The following is a 22,602-nucleotide window of genomic DNA, read 5'->3' as shown; positions in this document are numbered from 1 at the left end:
AAGTGCTCTTTTAAGCCATCTAGCACTGAATCTACATTTGCCTTAAATATTACACAAATAAAATCAAACAGCTACCAGTTCAATTTTCCTGTCTGCTTTTTATAATCACAGAAACACTGCAAAGAGGAGATAGTTTCAACAATTCTGTAGCCATTTTATTTACAGCAGTGTTCTGAAAGTCTGAACAGCCAGACTCTTCTTGTTATATGAACTGTATTTGAAAACATCAGCAAGAAACAAACCTACAATAGCTTTCAAGCCTCTGAGCTATGACAGCATTCATTTATTTTAAGGCAAATCCAGTGTGATCACTTCTGGCTTCCTGCAAATCATCACTGGTTTTCATCTAATTTTTCCTTCATCAAGTAAAATCTAGTTGTGTAAGAGCAGCTTATGCTTGAAGAAGAACATCTGCTTCATAAGACCTCCAATGTATGAAAATAGATTCAGCTCATCCCATATCTGAAATGCTACAGGCATTTTGGTATGCAAGATGTGACTACTTGGAAGTGAATTTCTCAAAAAAAAATTGATTATACATACTCACGGTTTGCTGTTTACTAAGAACAAAGAGATGTGAAAAATAGTATTGAAAATTTCTAATCAAAGGAGAATAATTAAACCTATTATCCCACTGAAGTCAGTCAAAATTTCTGCATGATGGGATGCACTGACTAAGAAATGGTCTTAGCAATTATCATTGACAACTTCCAAAATCAGCAGGAAAAGAATTATTAGAAATGTTTTCAAATACAATTCATTTAACGTGAGTTCTTATCATGCAGGCTTTTAAAATGCTACAGTAAATAAAATGGACATGGAAAATTAAAAATTTTACTCTGTGAGCACTGTACAGTTTTACAAGTACTTGTTCTGCTACTCAATGTGTTTCTCAAATCAAGACTCCTGGTTGGTCGCCCCAATTATTCAAGTTTCTACCCAACAAAAATTGTACTGTCTTAAAATTCCATCAAAAATACAGTACATTGGACATGTACTGGCAAGTTTGTTAATGCACTACAACCAGCTCAGAAATCTCCTTCTTCCCCCTCCCCCCACACGAAAAAAAGAAAAAAGGGACTTTGTGACAGTTAAGACAGTGGAGTAAAAAACCCATAGTGCATTATTTTAAAAGGTCATTTAGCTTAAGTTGGCCAACAAAAAAAGGTTTTTCAGTTATAATAAAACCACATTTATTGGAGCCGATCGTACCAATGTCTGGTCAAAAACTGTATACTTTCCCAATCCATCCCATGATGTTTTCCTGGTCCCCCGCTGCCGCAGACAGTTCAGCTGGTGTTGCTCACCAAGGCCAATGTCAAAGAGAATTTGGTAATCTTTTGTGCTTCTTTACTTTTAAAACAGTGTTGTGTTCCTATGTTTGGGAAAAGGCTTTAGCTTAACTGAGCAAGAGTATACCTAGACTAGCGTGAAGGTAGGAACAGGGATGGGGACCAAAATGGAAAAATATTCTTGCAATAATACAAAAGTGACAAAAATTATTAACTGCTACATTTAAAAAAATAGCAGAATCAAAACTGAACTGGCCTCAATGGAACTGGTTAAAAAATGAACAAGTCAAAAAAAAAAAAGGGAAAGAAAAAAGAAAGAAAAAAAGAAATAAAGAAAAAAACCCAAGAAAAAATAAAATTAAAAAAAAATCCCACAGCTGCATCCCCATATGCAGAGGTTAATGTCAGGACTTACATCTGTAAGACAGTGTTTCACCCTAGTGTTCACTCACAAAATTACCCTGCATCACTTTCTAGGGATCAAATTAAATGCAAAAGATAATTACTTAAGTCTACCCTCAAAAAAACCCCCAAAACAGTTAATAAGACAAGAATAGTTAGACTGCAAACCACACACATTTCTTTTAACTGTTATAAAATAACCATTGCTCAGTCAAGCCATTACCTTTTCCACAACATCACCATTTTTCTTTAAAATTCCGAAGGGGAAATTTTCTATATTTAGATCAGTAATAATAAAGAAAAACATGTACCTTTCTGTTGGGATAACCACTTTGACTATGGCTTGCGACAGAGTCTGTATATGAAGTCACATCAGATAATAAACATAGAATATGTGAGTATTGTTAACAAGTAACAAGCAAAAATATACATATGCAATGAAAATACTACACATCTATCACAAACTTTGCAGGCAATCACTGCTGTGAAGTTATAACTAAGCAATTACACAAAATTCAAATGGTTGTGGCAGTGAACCATGAAGGTTCACCAATTGCAAAGTATCAGAACATTCCTGTCAGAATGTACATTGAGGCACTGAATAGGAACTATGCTGAATATATAAGAAAGGAGTTCTTACGTTTATGAAAAGATTCTAAACTATTTGACTTGGATCACGTTGGTATTACTTTATTCCCAAGTCTTACAAAAAACAGCCCTGGCATTAAAGTGTCATTCAAAGAATCAATAAATTCTTACAAATGTAAATCAAGTTGGTTTGTGATTTCAAGATACTTACCCTTTTATCAGCTAATATTCCACAAAAAGAAAAGTTTGAAAACTGACTCCATAAGTAGCATAAAATACTTACTCAATGTCCAGATTAATTACCTTCTATACAAAATACATCAACTCTTCTAGGGTAAAAATAATGCTACCCAAATTAAAATGTAGGATTTTCTATAAGGAAAACAATTTAGATACTGCAATTTGGCAGCCAAGAAAATGGGGGGACGTAGGAGAAAAAAATCCAGGGAGCCTGGAGGGGGAAAATGATAGCCAGATTTTAAGCAGCACTAAATTAACCAAGAGCCAATATATTGTACCCTAACACAGACATGAAACAGAGCTTCAGGAATTACGTAGGTTCCCTTGGGCTACAGCAGGGAGCCAGATTTTGCAGACTAAGGGCTGCCAAAGTCAGCCTGAATAATGCAAATCTATGAAGCCATTGAAATACTGTCACAGATGTAGTATTTAACAATGAGATACGGCCCAGGGTACTGTAAGTTACCTTCTCAAAATCCTCCTTGTTTTTTGGTGGTGGTAACATTGGAGCATTGGGATTCTTCAACCTCTCCCTAGGCTGGGCATTGAAGGGCAGTCCTGACGGCGGCGGCGGCAGGGTGTGCTCCATCATGGAGGGCGGAATGTAGATGGGGTGTGGTGGGATAGGAACAGCTTTGCCCCAGCCCAGCTTCATTTCAAACGACATTATCATCTTGCCTGAAAAAGTGAAAAAAAACCACCTCCATTACCATGTTATAAAGTGGTTCTGAATCACTTGAGAGTTCCCCTTGCTAAGTGCAATATTTAGGTTTGCCAGCATTTACCCTTTGCTTACATTGCTGATTACTGTTATTACATCTACCAGACTACAACACAGGCTAATGAAGGCCTATTACACAAAATGTTTTATTAGTCTTCCCCCAACATCTGTCTTCAGGACACTACAGTACACAATTACTATTGTTTGGCAATATCCAGCTGCCAGTAGAACAGTCAAGTGTAAACTCACTGCTGGTCTGGTATCTACTGGAGTTACAGAACACACATCTCACTTGGCTGCTAAAACAACCTGAAAATGTGCTTACAGTCTGCAAAGATAATTACAGCCCTGAACTGAGAAACCTGTTTACCATTTAAATTCTTCAATGCTCTTTCAGCATCTCTTCTGTTCATAAAGGCAACAAAGCCACAATTTCTTTCTCTTGCTCTTTCTTCATCAGTTCTTGGCCACATAATTTTAACACTCGCTAATGGTCCAAAGCGGCCAAATTCTTGACATAACATCTCTTCATTCATCTACATGAAAAAGAGGTAAAAATTAACATTTTGCCACTGTATTTCTGTGACAGCTATTCGTATTATTGTCCAAATGCCAAAATTTTCATTTTTTTATTTTTTGACATAACATAACTTCACTGACAGCTCCCCAATGCAATCTAGTGCAGAAACAAGAATCTAAAAAACTGCATTTTTAACTGAGCACACTCAAATGTCTGAGGTATGATCCACCTCGCTTAGGGATACCAATGGAAAAAGAATTTTAACTGAGCTAGAGATTGGTAATCTAAACTTTAACTTTTCAGCATTATGTTCAGAGCACTTATTCAAATGGATATTGCAAAAAAATTTGTCTGGGTCCAAACATGCCAACACTGCACTCCCTGGCTCTAAACTCACCTGAGGATTGATGTTTCCCAGGTACAAATTTGTTGTGCTTGGATCTCCAACATCATGTGACCCTGGTGCATAATCATCCAGTACTAAAATACAGGAAAACAACAAACAAAAAAAGAAGTCATAATCCCTGCTATACATTTAAATGACAACATTAAATTGAGTAAGAAAAGAATCTGTATTACCACCAGACGATCTGTTTCTTCTTGAAGGAGCATCCACTGAATATAGAGAAGAAAAATATGTACAATTTAGTCTACAAATCTTGTAGCCCAGACTAACATAAAAAACAACATCTACTTACTTGAACGCCGCTGCCCATCTGAGTCAGACTGGGGTGGTTCAAAACGACTCAATCTACCTTTTGTTTTGTGCCTTTCATCACGCTCCTCTTGGATTCTAAGAAGCAAGTTTAAAGTCAGCAACAACTTAAAACCATTCTGAAGTTTTTATTCTAAAATTTTGAGTTGACTTAACAATTATGAGAATTTTCAATATGAAACAATGAGTTTGTTAGAACTTCCAAGTTGCCAGTATGTCTGAACTTCTGTTTCATCAACTGGAACATATCTACCAGAATCACTCCAGCTGCATGCTTCCTCATTCATATTGTCAGGGCATTTCATTCCCAAACAAAACTGGAAATAAGAACTGTGCTCTGAAAAAGTGACTCCAATTCCACATCCCAGAGGTCCACAGACCACTCAAGTGACTTTTCAAGATGCACACAACTCCTCAGTGTCTAGTTATGCTTCCAGCTTTTCTAAGCCTTACTCAGAGGCACACCCACATGGCTATTTCCAGAATAAACTGGATTTTATCTCAGTTTCTGAGGACAGTACTCACAAGTATTTGGTCCCCTGCAGTCTGGCCTTAAATCCGGATATGAAGATACTGAATCCCAGGATACAGGGATGTTCCTTCAACTCATTTACACCAAGTAAGGAACATGCAGCAGTGAGGCTCAGGCAGTCCTCACAAAAGCCACATGTGGGTTTAGAATGTTGTACCTACTGCTTTCTAATGTACAGAGACTCATTTGTTTTCCATCACTAGCAGCAGGATAAATAGATGGCACTCAGCTGCACTCAATCCATGGGCTGCTCTTTGCTGTATTCCAACACATATGGAAGTGAAACAATCTGCTTTTTCAAGCATTATCCAACTTACTATCTAAGCTGAAGTCTCTAGACTTGAATCACAATTCTTATTTCTGCATTATACAAAAGCTCAGCCTTCTCCTACAAACTCCTCTGGATACAGATTAGAAACACTGGCAAAGCTCACTCTTGTCAAGAGTGCCAGACATCTCATTCTGCACCAATCTCTCTGCTACACCCCTGCACTGGGCAGGTTTTGGTAGTGGGGGGCTACAGGGGTGGCCTCTGTGAGAAGCTGCCAGAAGCTTCCACCATGGCAGATAAAGCCAACACCCGCCAGCTCCAAGATGGACCCAACGATGGCCAAGCCCATCAGCAATGGCAGTGATTAAGCGTAACTAAGTTCTTTTAAGCTAATTAGTTATACCATTTCCCAAGCATTTGAGGAAGAAAAAAAGTAAAAACCTTCCTTTGAAGACAACTTAGCAAGGATGATCTTAAATACTGGCAAGGCAAAAACCCTGGACTTTGTTTATTTACAGTAAAAACTAGCAAACTTACTGCTTTAATTCTTCTTTAAAAAGTTCCAAATTACTCTTTTTCTTTTCCTTCTCTCCTTTCTTCAAAGGCTAAAATTAAAGATATATAAAACAACATTTCAGAAGACAAAATGAACAGAATTAAAAATAACATAACAAAACCATAGATAATTTCCATGCATATTTTACCCACAGCTTTCAAACCAAGTAACTACAGGAGAAAAAAAAATGAAAAAAAACCAAAACAACAACCAAACAGACTTGAAACATTCAGACTGAGCGCTATCAAACACAAAGCTAGAAAATAAAAATTCAGAACAGTTGAAAAAAAAATTTGTTACTTCTCATTCTCACAATGCAGCACATATGATCAAACACTCTCTCTACGACATACACATTTAAAATAACTGTGAGGTATTTTGTCACTTTGTTCCATTTGGAAACTAGGATGCTGACTACACCCCTAGCATACCGTCATGCTCTAATGAATTTGACAGATGTGTGTGCATATATATGTAAGTTATTTTACATATATATTTTCAATTATTTTATCTACAAACATTCTACTTGAAAAGAATTTCCTTCTCTTGCTTCCCTTTGGATGTAAATACAGTCTGAAAAAACAGTTACTTTAAATAGTTCAAGATCCTCAGGAAAAGCTCTTGAATGACGAAGAATATGGATACTGCAATGTATTTTTTTTTAACAGTAATATATGTTCCTTAACTAACTCATGTGAAATGTTATCTTCAACAACATTGTTTTTATATAATCAAATTTAAATGAAAACGTTTCCAATAGGCAGACATACAAAATACTTGTGTTACACACTACAGCTTTGGAAAAACTGGACTTCCTACTCACCCCAGGCAAAGTTGTTTGTTTGTTTTTGTTTTTGGGGAGGGTCTGCCAAATAAATAAAATCATTTTTACCTCATTATCTTCAATCACCATTGGACATGGCAAGTGAGTAAACTGATTGCATTACTTCACAAGTATTTATGAAAAATTTGAAAAGCAGTAATAGTCTTACAGAACAAACACTTGCATATGACAGAACAGAGCTCAGAAAAATAAAAAAATGCTACAATTCATTTCTGTATATGTAGAGCTTTACATACAATGAAAATCAAAACTGCCATCCAGCAGTACCCCACTGCTCTAACACTGCCATTTGTTTAAACCTGGAGGGAGGTTATGATAGAACTGACCACAATTATCACATTACATTCATTTCCCACCCTAACAGGCAGCATCTTCCACGTTTCACTTATGCTCTAAAATTGTAGTAAGCTCTATTAAGACTTTTAAGACATCCAAGACATTCATTACACATACACAGTAGTAACAGTAATCATATGCAATTATCACTTGACTTGAAGACTGCTGGTTCTTATTTCTAATACTTTTAATACCTTTTATGACGAACCTTGGTTAAAAGAAAACCAAAAAACAACCCAAAAACAAAACAAAGCAAAACAAAACTCCATCAAATCATTCAGAAGACAAAATAAATTAAATAGAACAAGGTTTTCAGCTTCTGGAGTGTGCAAGTTCTGGAACTCAAAGAGGGACTCCTAAAGGAATTTCTCAAACTTCACCCCCCCACAAAATAAAACCAAACCAAAACAAACAAATAAACTCAAAGAACCCTACCAAGAAAAACTTGGATCAACACAAAGGTCAATTTATTTTTTGGTTTAAAGTTTAAAAAAAAATCAAAAACAGATAGTAGCAATAGAAATTGAGAATTGCTCCTAAACCCAGAAATTCTCAGGACTGAAGAAGCTATCCCTTTGCAACAGTCACTAAATCCATACCCATGAGAAGCCTGTGCACCTTAGCAGGAACACAATAACAGGGCAGTGCAGCACCAGGCTCAGGCTGGACTGGCTCAGGACACTCCAAATGTCCACGTGCTCTCAGATGTGACACGTGCAGATAAACTACTCTGCAAGCACTCAGGGCCCTTTTGCTAAGCACTTCTAAATGCATCAGCATGGAGTTAAGATTCAAGTGAGAAACTTACAGGCTTTTTGGTTTCTATCATTAGGAGGGATGGAGGTTTCTCATTAGATGGCTGACTTGGCTGATTTTTTTGATCTGAGAATCGTGACGAAGGTTTATAGATTTTACCCCGTTTTTCATCTGTTTCATGCTCCTCTGAAATGAAAGACAAGTTGAAAGCAAATCTTATTAACTCATGCTGCACAACACTGTTCATTAGAAAGAATGCTGTTTTTTCCTCCTGGTCATTCAATGCAATATATTATCTCATTTTAAAAAAGCTGACAATATGAATTTTGTATAATTTAACATCTTTTAATATGAAGGAAAAGAACATCGATTACGTAGTCTAAACCAAGGCGTTTTTTCTTCTTATAGTTAAAGCACAAACCACACCACTGCTATCTCAATCAAAGCATAAAGTAGATTTTAGCATCAAGGGGTTTTTTTGCTTCTAATGTAAAATACTAATTTTAAAATGCAATTTAAAGTCAATCTTCATCTCTACTCAAAGCCAAATGACCCACCACCTCCAAAAAAAGATTAGTTATACCTTTAGATGCATTAACGATTCCTCCTCTTACAAATGTTTTCACTTTATTACCATCACCTCCTTCAAAGGCAGCAAGGAATTCTTCATAAATTTCTGCAGCAGCCTTCTCATCCTCCTACATAGCAAATGTTCATCTATTTACTATCATCACAGAACAACTTTCACTAGACAGTTACTCTTAAATTAGCTATGTGACATTCATTTTTATTTTCTAGAGTTCAAGCTACAAACAGCATCAAAGCAGCTTCAATTTTAGATAATTCAAATTTCTGAGAAATGTGGGCAGAACACAGCACATAACACACAAATCCACTGAGGCTGTGTGTTCCTTTCCAGGAGTTTACATGGCAATTTAACATTCAAAAGATGCCAAACAGAAAAGCTCAAATCAAAGGCTTATGAGCCTGGAGCTTTGCTGGCCTCAGCATGAGAGAACGGTGCCCATTCCATCTCAGCCTTTACCATCAACCCACATGGCCAAAGGAGATCCCCAAGAGGATCACCCTTCCCTATTTCAGGAAGCCAGAGAACTTGATTTCTCACAGACAAGGAAAGAGTAAGTCTCTTGGTATCATAAAGCCATGGATGCCAAAAATACATTATACATGTAAAATACAATTCATTTTCACTCTTAAGAGAGCTACAATTACCAAAATTAAGATAGCTGGTTCCATTTTAACAGCAAATTTATTTGAGCTCTGCGTACAAAGTAAAATTTTCATTGTACACCATTACCTTCTTTTTTAATTCTTCTTGCTCCTTCTTACTCAGTGTCCGTTTGGCAGCACTCATTTTGCCAATACTGAATGCTTTAAGTTTACTTTCCATTAGAGGCTGCAAAGGGAGTGAGAAAACAGACATCAAATTGTTTACAAAACAATGCAAATAATGCTGCTTTTGACCTTGGCCGACACCAGTAACTCAAACAAAACAAAGAAAAGCCTTTCTGTACTGATCTGGGAAGTTTTCATTATCTAATACAACAAAAAAAAAAAGTGTGGCTTTTGTAAGACAAATTATCCTTGGTTTAATGAGGAAGCTTTTAATACACCACTCAAACACAGCTGAAATCTGAAGGACACTGAGCCTGGACATTTATCACTGTGCAGTTTCTAAACCTCCACAAATACATGCTTTGCCTTACAGTTCTTCCCCCTTCCCTCACAAAAGCTTCTCTGACTCCTTTGGCAAGAATGATGTTTGTGAAAGGTTGGACAGGTAATGGAACAACTATATGGATGCTAAATTTCCATTGTACTTCAAGGTAAAAGTCAACAGCTTTGCTGGAACAACAAAATGCATTCTAGAGGTTTTCAGCTATACAGAAACCTCACACAAAAACTTCACATTCAGCTCCTAGACTGTTTCTAATTTCTTTCCAAAACCCCGATGAAGGAAGTACTCCACATAACAGTAATTTCTGGAGCACGAAATGGAATTCTTAAGATTCTATTCTGATAGTTAACAAGCAGCAAAGCATCAAGAGAAGAAAGACAACAGGATGGAGAGCATGTTCCAAAGACATGGGCAGTGGGAAGTTAAAAGAGAGAAGATACCTCTCTGGAAACTCCTGCCTTAACACAATAATTCATGAAGAACCAGCACAACAACAAAGCCCCAGAAGCTACAGTCTTGTTTTCAAAATATTTGTGGTGCTCTTACACAGAGCACACAGTGATGCTTAGAACTATGATTTTTGCAATGACAGTTCTTAAAAAAAAATCAACTCAATACAACATCAAGACAAATAAGGTGATGTCATCTTATGAAAAAATATTCTGATACCAACTGGAAAGGGTTTCCTCTAGGAATAATTGTCTTTGCAAAGAGTTTTATTTCTAGGATCAGCTTCCTATTAAAAATTTTTTTCATAAAAAAGCACCATGAAAAACAAACTGTTTGAAATATCTTCAATTTATAATCCTTGCTTAGCATCACTCCCAGATCTGTGCCAAGCACAGGACCAAGCAGTTCATATTTCCTTGAAACTGTTCCCTCTTCATCACTGAAAGTAAAGCTATCAGTGACAAATTTATGCAGTGTTCTCTGTGAAGTTATCTGGTTTATGACACCATGTTTGTCAACGTGAGCTGCTGTGACAGGCTTATCAGGAGCTTTTAATTCATCTGTGTGTTTTTAAATTTAATAAAATCCCATCTCCCAGATGTCTGAAAAGCAGCTTCTATTTCAATATATCAAACAATATACAACCTTGGCATGAGCACCCAGCAACGCAGGCAGAGCAAATACCACACTCCTACCCAAGGCTTATCCTGTCATCAGAAAATAATCTCTCCCAGTAATGTCACAGGATACCTGCAGGTCAGCCACAGGAGTATTTGTTCCAGTGACATAAAGGAAGCAGCTGCAAGATAAAGAGTTCTGGCACTAAGAGCTGCTCAGTTTAGAAAGGGTCTCAGGAAAAAAAACACCTGCCAACTGGCAGGAACAATATAAAGTTAAGATTGAACTAATTTATGCCTGCTAGTTAGATTCCAGTGGGCAATTATAACATTGTCATTAACCATATGCAGCTTCACAGAATTCCTAACAACAGAACTACACAAAACTTGAAGGTCTTCCTCCTTCAAAAAATGCAAGATACTGTGAAAAGGGTAAAGCAAATGACAGAAGCAAAGAGAAACTTACAGCTGAGTAACCAAATCTCTGTATGAAAGCAAGCTTCTGTTTAACCAGAATACTGCACTGACTGTGAAGTGACACAAAGCACTGAAGTTCCAGTCCCATCAGTACAAAATACTCAGAAGAGATTTAAGAGTAATTGCCCAAATTGTAGCAAGCAAAAGAAATCAATAAAACAAGCTACTTCTCTATGAAAAGTTTCTGCTACCACAACTCAACTAATGCTCTTACAAGCAATTTAACAGCTGGTAATTGACTTCTGCATGTACAAAATCAAATTGAAATCTTGAAGAAAATCCAAACCACAGAATGAATCATCTGGTAGTAACTCCCAGTTTGGCTCTTGCTGCCTGTTTTCATTTTAGCTCAGAAACAGGTAAGTCTTCATGCAACATACCAACCACACAACCAGGCAAAGGTCTCGTCACTGAGGGGATAAGGGGCAGGGGGACAGCAGGACCAGGTTATTCTTCTTACCTTTTCCTTTATCATATTCTATTAGAAAGAAAAATAAAAATAAAGGATGGAATTAGGGCCACACTGTCTCAGCCTTGAGAAGCCAACTGTATGTGAAAAAGCACTTGAATATCCCATGATTCCCAGGACTGATCACCTTGCATCCTCAAGCACTCCCCAGTGTAAGAGACAAACCCATACAGAGTCCTTGCAGCTTTTTTCTCTTCCAGTACCCATTATGGATGCAGTGCCATGCAGCACAGCTTCCTACATTGCTGCTTGTTTTCAAAGTTTCAAGGAGTATTTTTAAACATGAAATCATTGGTTCATTTGCAAACACCTACAGGTTACATACCCAATGCACCAGACTCTGCCTGTAGCAAGCAGGTTTCTTTAAAAACAGGCCTAGTTTGATTTTGGGTTTGGTTGGAATTTGTTTGTTTTTTTGTTTAAGTGTTTTGGACTTACATGTGAATCAGCAGATCCAGTGCTATGTACTGCATCTGGCCCTCTGACCTGAGGAGAGAATGAGGAGGAGGTGAGGCACACAACAAGAAACAAATAAACAACCTCAGGGGGGTTTTTCCCAGTTCTTGGAATGTGAATTTTCATTTCAATTTCAACATCCAAACACAAGTTATAGGTATATATATATATGTATATAATGTATATAAACATATAATGTATTTTATGATATAATGTATTTTAATGATCTATCTGACCTAGGTCACTTCAGGAGTAATGTCAATATAAGGCAAATAAGGGGCGGACCTAAAGACAGGCCATTAAAACATCTCAATTTCCACAGCTGGATTTTATAAATACATCAGTAATGGGGAAAAAAGTAGGTTAGTTACATTGCATCTTCAAGGGTTGTCATTAAAGGCTGTCAAAGATTATATTAAGTGCTTGATTACATTTGGCTTCCTATAAAATAATTTCCAAAACTGTTTTTACTATATTGTGCATAGATGGAACCTGGCCACTTCAAAAAACACAACTTGTGACCAGGTACTAACTGGTGTTGTTACTTTAAACCCTAACTGAACTTTAACACCTAAACCAGCATATACACAAAATCAGGTTTTAAGTGAGCTTAAGTGATTGAGAACACACTTTTAAATTATGTAATACCCAAATTCCAGAAAATTAAAGTATTATTGCCTGATGCACAATTCATACCTTAATTGAAATTTAAGTCAAAATAACACATTTCCATTAGCTGAAATCTGTTCATTAGTTACAGAACATTAGCATTTCTCCTCATTACCAGGAGTTTATAATTTATACCAGAAATAGTAATATATGATGCTCATTTCCAGTCTTTCAAAACCAACAAGCACCAAATACTACACTAGAAGATCATTTACTAGGCTTTGTTTTTATTGTGCATTCTGCTTTTTCATCAGCTAAGACAGAGACATTTCTTTTTTAACAAGTGTACTCCTATGTTATATAGTAAAATCAATTTAGAAAGAAATAGTCTTCAACAGAAACCAGAATTAAGTGCAGAAAGGCAGAGTGCAACACACAGATACAGCCCTAGCAAGGGAGAAGCAAAAGGCCTCTAGGAATATGTTTGGAGGGTTTTTTAAGAAAGATAAATGAGGCAGGGAAAAAATGGGGGGAAAAAAATCGTGTTTTACTCTCAAGGACCTTCCAAATCCCCTTCCTTGCAGCACTGTACATGACTCACAAGCACAACTCTGCACAGAAGCCAATAACGAGCTGAGCTCACATGCAGCTGTAGCAGTTCATTAGAATACACATGCAAGCAAATATCTCAAGCATCTTTTACTAATGCCACTGCCTGCAAACTTCTCCTGTGTACTTGGTGCTGGATTTTTTTGTGATCCCCAACTGCCTGTGGCACTCAGATCAGTAATCTGTTATGCACAGGTATCTAGACTGCACAAATGTAGCCTAAGGAAAGCTGTCCTCCCCTCAAAACTTTATGAAAGTGTAGCCCAACATCACACAGACAGAAGCTGTACACTGTGCAAAAGAATTGCAGAGCACGGGAGCAGCATTCTCCTGCTGCCAGCTGCCGCCCTGCGGCAAGCAGCACCCAGCTGCAAGTCAGCCTCCCAACAGACAGCGAGAGCTGCAGCCCAAAGCATCAGTGCCAAAGGGGGAGTGTGCAGGGCTGCCTGCCCCGCTGGGCTGCTCCAGGAAAGGAGCTGCTCTGGCAGCAGCACACGGCAGCGGCCACGCCCTGACTCCCCACATCTGTTTCACTGATGCAAGTTTTGATAGTGACAGCTCCCAACAGGGGGGGGCTGAAGCTGCTCACAGGGGGGACACCAACAAAGCATTACACACAGTAACAGTGGCAGTGCTCAGTACTGACACAGATTATCCTCAGGAAGAACATAAAAAGAAGTAAGACACTAAATCTGCTTCTCCAGCAGCAAGCAGATGATGCTGCTCAGAAAGGCTGCAGTGTGTGGTGGCACACAGAGATTCTGTGGGAGTCCAGTGGCACTTCCCAACCCACCCAAGAGACCACGGCACTGTGGAGCCACTGAACATTAGCTGAGCAGCACAATTTCTATTAAGGTGCACTCAGAAAACTTGTAAAAGCAATTTTAGTTTTCAAACCAACTGTACCCCACAATAACTAGCAGCTTTGGAGAGCCATGTCATCTTCCTCCTTCAACAATTCTTATTTTTAAGGTCTTCTTTTTCCTATGTGTAAATTTAGTTCTACCTTGTATAAATTTAGTTCTACCTTTGATACTGCTCCTGACCAACCAAGCAACTCTTCTGACAAAGTACAAGATGAAAGGTTCCTGACAAAATTACACATTGCTATCTGCCAGTTTCCAAACAGCAGTTATTTTAAAAAATCCCAAATTCTCCCAGCACTGCACTTTGCATCCATCTGCACTGCCTTGACAAAAGGGGCCATTTTGTTTCCTTAGGAGTCAGACCAGCTGCTCTGACTCAGCGGAATCGGTGTCTAACAGAGGGAAACATTTCAGAAGATGTTGCCCACCTGCGTTGAAATCTAGAGCAGGATTGTTTTTTCTGTTCTCATCACGTCAAGCAGCTCAAATGAATTTAACTGCTGAGAGACACACAAAGCTCTGCCCTGCACATGAGATGTGAGTGAGGACAGCTCCCTCCTGTTCAAAATGCCAATAGAAAAAATGCAGTGAATCCAACTTTCAGTCACTGCCAGCACAGACAATTGACAAATACCTTCTTACCCCCAATTCACTGCATCTCTGCATGAAAACTATCTTCCTTTTTTTTGTCCTCACCCAGACTTTTTTTAAGCTGGATCACTTTTTCCATCACTTTCACACTGCACATTTGTCAAAGCATGTGCCAGCACAGCTGAAGTGTCATTTCAGCAGCCTGGATTAAAATACAGCCCTGTCAAAGCCCAGCCCTGGAGCTCAGGTCACCCAAAGCTGAATCCAGCCAACTTCACTCAACCTCTAAAAGAAAAACCAAAAACTTCAAAGGACCAGACAAATGAGATTTATGACAAACTTCCATGAAAATGCCAAAGCAGAGACATCTCTGAGATCCTGATTTTCTTCTAGCTTCATGGAAGCTTCCAAGGAAAACAGAGAACAGCTCTTCCAACGTCTTTCTTCCTGCCCACAAATCCAGCTCTTCATGGTTTCTCCAGAATTAAAGATCTCTCAGTAAACCTGGCATCACTGTGTTATTTCACAAGTATTTAAAATACGCTGCATAAAATATTTTTTTTAATTAATACTGATGTCATTTAGTGAAACAAAGAGCAATAAAAGCACAAAGGCTGCCAATAGAACCCAGGAGACAATCTGTGGTCCTATAAATGCTGAATGGTATTTTTACAACTGTAACTGCTACAATTTAAAATATAAATGAAAGCGCTGTGCTTGAAAGAACCAATAGCTTCAGGGAGAAATGTTTACAAGAAGCTCTGCTGAAAGCCCTGTTTAACACCTTCCACTGATCCTGCCCCACAGTGGTCACACTGAACTCCAGCACTGCTCCTGGTCCAGCTCATCACCCACCACAGGGAGATGGGGAGCTTCAGCCAAAGCATCTCCCAGCTCAGAGCAGCAGCCGCTGCCCAAATCATGCCAAAGCAACCAGAGAGGACAATGCTTGCTAGGGAAGGAGTAGTGAAGGCTGGACTCCTTGTGTCAGCACTGACAGCAAGGAAAAACAAATGGAACACATCATAAATTAAGATGTCAAAATTCAGCTAAAGGAGGTTCCCAGATTGCCTTATATTCTTTAATCTTCCTTTCTCTCTAGAAAATAAGTGCTTGAAAACACCTGCCAATTATTTCACAGCTAATGTATTTAGTGTTTACAGTCACTGCAATAATGCAGACTAGAATTAGTTCCTACCTGAGCAATCATAACTGCAAACACAACAGCAAATGGACAGTGGCTTTCTCCAGAACTATTTGTACAGAATTGTATTCCACTAGAACCTTCAACTCAGGCAACAGGTCCAGCTTTTGGAGTGAAAAAGGGAAAAGTACAGCCTGGTCAGGATTTCTTCTGCATATGGCACCCAATTTGGACAGCAGTCTATGTAAGAGCAATGGCCATGCCAGACAGTAACTATTCTCAGAAGATACAATAACAAAATCAAAGAGTCACTGAGCAGCTAAAATTTCATTACATAAATAACTGAACATCTGTATCTGTCATTTCAGAATCATGCCCTACACTGATATCCTGTGCAGTCTTTGCAATGTCTATTTTCTATTCTTTAATTATCCTTCTTTCCTACTTGGATTTCTGGAAATCTCAAGCACCAATCTTGCTATTCTAATCTCAAAGTGCCAAAGGAATAGTTAAAGCTTTTGCAACGCATTGCACATGGGAGACTCTCAAAGTGATTTAGCAGCTGCCAGTATCACACAAAGCAGCTGCCACTACAGCAATGCAGGCATGGGGGCTCCCTGAACCTGCACCACCTCCAGCAACGCTTTCCAGTCAGTGAATCAAATAATATCTGGCTGAAAAAAAGTGATTTTTACACTATACATATATATATATAAACTGGGTCAAATTCAGTACTTGGACAACAAGACTGAAGAACAAATTCCAACCATTCTGAAGGGGAGAAATTCTTTTATTTCAGGCACTAGGTCACAGCTCCTCACAGAGCACAGAAAATAAAAGCCACTGTGTCTTTCCAGCAGGTATCTAGAAGCCAGCAAAGGCACTGAATTGGAACTGCCACTGAAACATATCCTATGAGTCTGTGAGATACAGATATTACTGTATTTGCAAAACAAATGTAATTGCAAAAGAAGCCTACAACTTCATTTTAATTATGTAAGTAAATGAATCCTAAAATTATTTTAAAAATCAAAATGTCTGATAAATAATTACTTCATAAAATCTAGCAAAATTGTTATTTGCTCAACTGTTAAACCATAAACATTCTCATATAGGCTCAACTAAAAATACACATTTTAATCCCTGTGTGAATAAACTAATTAAAACAAATATTACTAATTTCAATACCACTTCTTTCTGCAGACATCTGAAAAGTATCTCAATGTATATCACAAGCACTTATGGAATAATAAAACAAAGATAGCAAAGGGGACACACACTGTTCAGCCCCCCAAGATTTCCCAAGTTTTTTTTTTTTTGAGAAATAAATCCCAAGAGACAGGCGGGTCTTATTTTATTTCACTTTTCAACAGAAACATTCTCATGGATCCAAGCAGGTACTACCCCTATTTTCCGTGGCACATACAGTAACACTGACAAGAAGGAACAAGTCAGATCTAAAATGTAAAGTGGAATGTGGATGTCACGGGGAGCTGAGGGGTGAGGGGAGTGCACAGAGCTGGCAGTGCAGGTACAGACTGTCCTCAGCAGGCCTGGCAGATGAACAGTCTGACCTTACATTCCCTAGGTGGCTTCCATGGCATGGAAGAGTTAACGGCCTGAACACACCTCTGCAGGACTGACATCTGGGACAGAAAACAATCCCTATACATTAATTATTACTGTATATTGAAAGAAAGAGTATCATCAGTACAGAAATAGCAAATGACACAAATAGCCTACAATGTAACTGCAAAAAGAGAGGAATCACATCTGGCTTGGTGTTCTGTACCACGCTATCAGCTGCACTCATCAATAATTAAGTATTCTATTTCTAATTATACTTGAAATCCCAAAATGTCCTATTCCCTGAAAGGCACTGCCCACAAATTAAGATCTATTTTACTACTGAAGTTTTCTGTCCAGCTCTTATTTGCCATTCCAAGCCAAAAGCAAGATTAAAAAAAACTTTTCTTAGCAATATTTGGAACAGATCGTAACAGGGAAACAAAAATAAAACGCTGCTACTCTACTAACAACTGAGTAAACATGCAAAGACTTTAAGTAACTACATTTCACTACCAACTGCATTAATTACTACAGTTTCTTGGCAGCAAAATAAAATTTTAAAAAACTAAATAATCCTGGTCTTGCTTAATAAAAAGATGGGCAAAAATTATTCATTTATAGCACTGGAAATTCCTGAGCCATAACATGGCTTTCTCTTTGAATGACTTACACACACACACACACCAAAACCTGGAGGATTTATATATTTCTGACCTAAAACCTGAAACGAAAGTGAATGAAAGGGAGCAATCCTCAAACCATCAGCGGCCAGCGCACCCCGAAAGTATCTCACCCTCCCGGTGGAGCGATGCCGGGAGCGCAGGCAGCTCCGTGCTGTGCCCGCTGTTCCAGAGCACAGCTCTGGGCCAGGTTTTGCAGAGCTGCTGCGCTACCTGCGCTCCTGGGCTGGAAATCCACCCAGCAGCACCTACAGGAAGTACAGAGGGCTCCGTGAAAAGCGCGGGGAACGCCGCAGCAATTCTATGAAACTTATAATTTCACCGCGCTTCAAAAGAACCCACTCCATCCCAATTCGTGGTTTTTCTTCCCACCCGCGAGTTGGAAACTCACCCTGCGCGGGCTTCGGCCCACGTGGAGGGAGGAAGGGAGGGAAGAAGGGAGTAAGGGCAATAAAATGAAAGCCGTCGGTGGGCACGGCTGGGCTCGGGCACTGCGGGCCGGCACAGCGCCGCCGCCGCCGAGCCCCGCGCCCTCCCCGCCAGGCCACGGGGACGGACACGTGCCCGGGCCGGTCTCGAGGAGCGGGCGTGCCCCGCAAGAAGCCCGGGACTCCGAGCCCCCATCCCGCCCCCCACCCCGTCCCGGGGCCCGCGGTCACCCCGGGCTCAGAGCAGGCCGCGCCGCCCGCGCCTCGCCGCCCCGCCGCTACCGGGCCCCGCCGCGGCGGCAGCGAGCCGCGGACCGCGTTCCCCGAGCGCATGGGAGCGGGCCGCGGGCCGTGCCTCCCGAGGCGAAGGGAGCGGGCGCGGGCCCGGGGCGGAGCGGCCTCACCTTCCCGGCGGGTTTCTGCGAGCCGCCGGGCGCCTTGTCCGCCATCTTGCCTTTCCCCTCGCCCAGCCCTGGCGGCGGCCGAGCGAGCGCCGATCCCACCGAGCCCGCGAGCGGAGGGCGCGAAGCCGATGGCCGAGCCGCCGATGGCTCCCCCCGCCCCCCCGCGCGGCAGGGCCGCCCCGTCCGCAGGCAGAGCTCGGCCCGCACGGCAGCGACGGGAAACGGAGCGGACACCGCTGGGAACAACACGAAATGCTGCACCTCAGTGAAAAAAGCCCTTCAGTACTGAAAAGGCTAACACAGCACACCCTTCCTTACTGGGTTTGATATCACACTACAACTGCAAGTGTATTGAAGGCTATTTAATTGGGGATTATAACCAGCCGTCACATTTATCACGAGTCTTGAATCCCCGTGCTTTCATGGATTTTCAGAGTAGAATATGCAGGGGCTGAGATAATACTTAAGGAAAAGACAGGAAGATACAGGAAGTTAATGAAAGCTTTAATCCACCACCTGCCGACACGCACTGCCCTGTGAGCGGCGGGAGGAGCAGGGCCTGTGCTAACAACCGCTGGGGCATCGGAGAATGAAAGTTCCAGAAGGAAGGGGGGGGGGGGAAAGCAAAAGGAAAGGTTGAAGAGGGCAGAGGCAACTGCAGAGGGCTGGGAGTTTATAGAGGAGGGCAAAACTCTCAGGAAACCTCACCGGCTGCAGATGTGCGTCCAAGTGTGCAGGGACATGGTCTGGTGAGAGCCGCTGCTCTGCCCGCAGCGGTGTCAGGGTGACGGCTCAGCTGCGAGCACGTCCATGGCAGTGTCACCGCGTGTCACCAGCGCTGAGCAGGCTGGGCAGGGCGCACAGCGGCGCGGCAGCGAGGCTCACGGCGGACCGGAGAACGGCAGGGAAGTCTGTGTCCCTGAAGGGCGGAGGACGCGGGTCAATGTGCAGGAAGAGCAGGGCGGGCCGCAGGAAGAGCTCCCCGGGTTTGCTGCCCCGCAGGCGCCGCCAGGGGGCAGGCACGGCCCGTGCCGAGCGCCCGCCCGAGGCGGCCCGTGCCACGTAACGTGACTCAACCCGAAGTTACACAAAAAATGGCAAAATAAAAAATAACGCTCCCCATCGTTCCTTAGGTACGAGCTGCTTTACTCCGCAGTTCAGTCTGCAGCTGCAGCTGAGGCAGGGAGAAAGGCTACACGGCACCGCGCGTTCTCGGGCTGCTGGCGCCGCCCTCCGCCACACAAGGCGGAATGTTCCGGTACCGGCGGGGCGGCCGAGGCCCACAGAGGGAGGATTTGTACCGAACACACCGGAGCGACTGCAGCGATAAGCGCGTGCTGGTCCCATATCCAGCCTGCAGGAGCCTGCACGGCTCTCTTGGATAAATTTGAGGAGGAATCACTGAGGATTGGCAGGAAGGAGAGGGAAATCAAACCCACGCATTGACAGGCACAACTCCACCAGTCTTTTTTAGGATATTTGGAGCCCCAAACGTTCCCATAGAGGAGTCCTTCCACATGAAGGGATGGCGTTGGTCAAGGAGCATTATGGATGGATTAGGCAGGATTTACTGCTTCACAAGCCAAGCCCTTCTCTTCCCCCATCTTTCCTCCTGTTTACTTGAGAACCATTTCACTGCCTTGCAGAGATACAGGATTAGTATAATCTGTGACCTGCTTTTGGGGTGGTTTTTACCATATTAGTGCAAACAGGTGCAGCAATGAGTTGAAAGCAAACCAGCTACGGAACTTGGGGCCACAGGAGAAGACACTAGATGATGCTCAACTCTGCTGGCACCATATTAATAAACCTGGCATGAAAGATGACTGACACTTCTGGATGAGAAACAGACATCTAGCTGGAAAGAGGAATGTGCCTTTGGATGATAAGAGGTTTGGGGCCCAATAATGTTTAGAAAATTTGTGCTCCATTTGGCCTCAATCCCTTTATTTTATCCACCTCATTAATCCATTTTAATTATCCACCTCATTGTTCAAGTCCTCCTCTTACTGCTTAGCCTCTATGCTCTTTTCTAATTAATAAACTGCACCAAATTAAGAGCATCACAATCCAGAGCATGCTGAGAAAAACAGGAAAGAAATAGCTAAGAGTTTCAAAGGTCATCTCTAAAGATAATTTTTCAGAATGAACTGTACTCCTCAATCTGTGCTATTTATAACACATTGCAATAGTACAGTAGCACTTGTATACAGTTAGTGAATGAGAACACATGTCACAGTTTTGGGCTTCATGGAAAAGCGAGGGCAGGAAGGAAAGGAAAGGAAAGGAAACAGTGAGATGCAGAAATCCATGGAGAATTAATGCTGGAAAGGGTAGCTAATAATAATAATAATATTTAAAAGCAAATTGTAGGCATTTTTCATTATAATGCAGTAGGTCTGGTTGCCTGCAGACCTGGGAATTGTTTATTAACTGTAGTCACAATGACAAGTATCATTAGGCAATATACTTGGGAAAATCACGAATTATCATAAATAATTAACACTAAGCTACATTAAGTAAACCACATGCTGCAGTGTGTTACACTTGTCTTTCTGGCTGCTTTTTTCCCAACTTTCAGAAGAAAGCTCTCCATTGCTCTTACTCCAGACCAGGGCACAGAACTGCTGCAATTCTCTAGCAAACGTGGGTGTGAGGGAAAGGGAGAGGAAGGATTTCGGGTGCTGTGGAAGTTCCCTAGCCTGTGGCAAAGGAAGCACGTTCGAGGCCATGAGGCAGGCAGATAGTGAGTAGGACAGGAGTGCAGCTGCTGGGTGTACCGGTTTGTAACTCTGTAGTTTCGCACTTTGCTGTGTAGTTTCGCAGAGTGGCTCACGGATCCCTAAAGCCGCCAGCTGTGTGTGTGTTCCCCAGTGCTTAGGCAGCCGTCTTCCAGCTTCTTCCCTTATTCCGCCCTGCGGCTCCTCCGCCCGCGAGGGTTCCCAGCAGAGGCGGCTGCAGCTCCGCCGTGCCCCGCGGGTTGCTAGGGAGCGCTGCGAGCAGAGGCGGGCAGCGCTCAGCCTGGCCTCAATTGAGATGCCTTAGCAGGGACCACGGAATAACGAAAAAGAGCTAGAGGGGCTGTCTGGGAGAGGGCACTTTGCCTCTCAGCAAGTCTGGTCTTGCTGCCACTGCTCTGTCTGCTCTCTGTTCCCCGGCAGGAGCCATCTCTGTGTTACTCCCTCTCTCAGTGCTAGTGCTTCACCTTCCCTAAGCTGTGACTGCTGCTCTACTCCTGCCATTCAGCAGCTGCTCTCCCTTCCCTAACCCTAACCCTGCTCTCTCCTGGGACACGTCTTATCAGGGAACCCGGGCTCGTCCTCCCCCTGGGATGCCTCAAGCAAAGAGGGGCATTGCGCAAAGCAGTCACAGGGGCAGCATCTGACCTGCGCCGTCTGCCTGAGAAGGGTCGGTCATTTGCGGTGTAGTTTGCAGGCATTAGTGCAAGTATCAAATGAAGGCTTAATTTCAAAAGTTCTCCTGCAGCTTCTTGTCAGAGAGAATTAGCCTACGTGGCTAGAATCCAGATGTGCACATCTATCAGCTGTTTCGAAAGCACGGAAGTTCAAGATGAGTGCAATGCCAGTCATTCCTTCGCCATACTGAGAGTCCCTCCTGTCAGGTTACTAACAGTGAGTAGCAATTTGTGCTCTGCAAAACACTCCCACTCTGCACATACAAACAAAACAATTTCTTAGTTATGCACTTTGTAAGTGACGGTTCAGTTCTGCAACCCTTGCAAAGGACAAGCTGTACTTTGC

The 22,602-nt window shown here is 41.6% G+C and overlaps 1 protein-coding gene across 11 annotated transcripts in view; it reads right to left on the bottom strand.

Annotated features, from left to right (window-relative positions):
- Positions 1-22,602, bottom strand: part of U2SURP (U2 snRNP associated SURP domain containing) — a 49,169-nt gene that overhangs the window by 22,177 nt on the left and 4,390 nt on the right. Inside the window, exons 1-14 of one of the 11 annotated variants that reach the window (XM_074547127.1) lie at positions 19,550-19,832; positions 11,924-11,971; positions 11,477-11,494; positions 9,092-9,190; positions 8,357-8,471; positions 7,826-7,959; positions 6,661-6,702; positions 5,819-5,886; positions 4,462-4,556; positions 4,343-4,378; positions 4,161-4,243; positions 3,614-3,779; positions 2,989-3,200; positions 2,006-2,049 (exon numbers count right to left, since the gene is read on the bottom strand). In XM_074547127.1, coding sequence (XP_074403228.1) covers positions 2,006-2,049; positions 2,989-3,200; positions 3,614-3,779; positions 4,161-4,243; positions 4,343-4,378; positions 4,462-4,556; positions 5,819-5,886; positions 6,661-6,702; positions 7,826-7,959; positions 8,357-8,471; positions 9,092-9,190; positions 11,477-11,491 — 1,109 coding nt within the window. In that variant the 5' untranslated portion in view covers positions 11,492-11,494; positions 11,924-11,971; positions 19,550-19,832. Of the gene's footprint in view, positions 1-2,005; positions 2,050-2,988; positions 3,201-3,613; positions 3,780-4,160; positions 4,244-4,342; positions 4,379-4,461; positions 4,557-5,818; positions 5,887-6,660; positions 6,703-7,825; positions 7,960-8,356; positions 8,472-9,091; positions 9,191-11,476; positions 11,495-11,923; positions 11,972-18,841; positions 18,983-19,549; positions 19,833-22,602 lie in introns of those variants that run through there. The other 10 variants (XM_074547125.1, XM_074547126.1, XM_074547130.1 and 7 more) reach the window with 10 other exon arrangements.

Source organism: Zonotrichia albicollis, chromosome 9 (assembly GCF_047830755.1).
Source record: "Zonotrichia albicollis isolate bZonAlb1 chromosome 9, bZonAlb1.hap1, whole genome shotgun sequence".
NCBI classification, from domain to species: Eukaryota; Metazoa; Chordata; class Aves; order Passeriformes; family Passerellidae; genus Zonotrichia; species Zonotrichia albicollis.
This window is presented reverse-complemented; position numbering and strand designations above follow the sequence as displayed.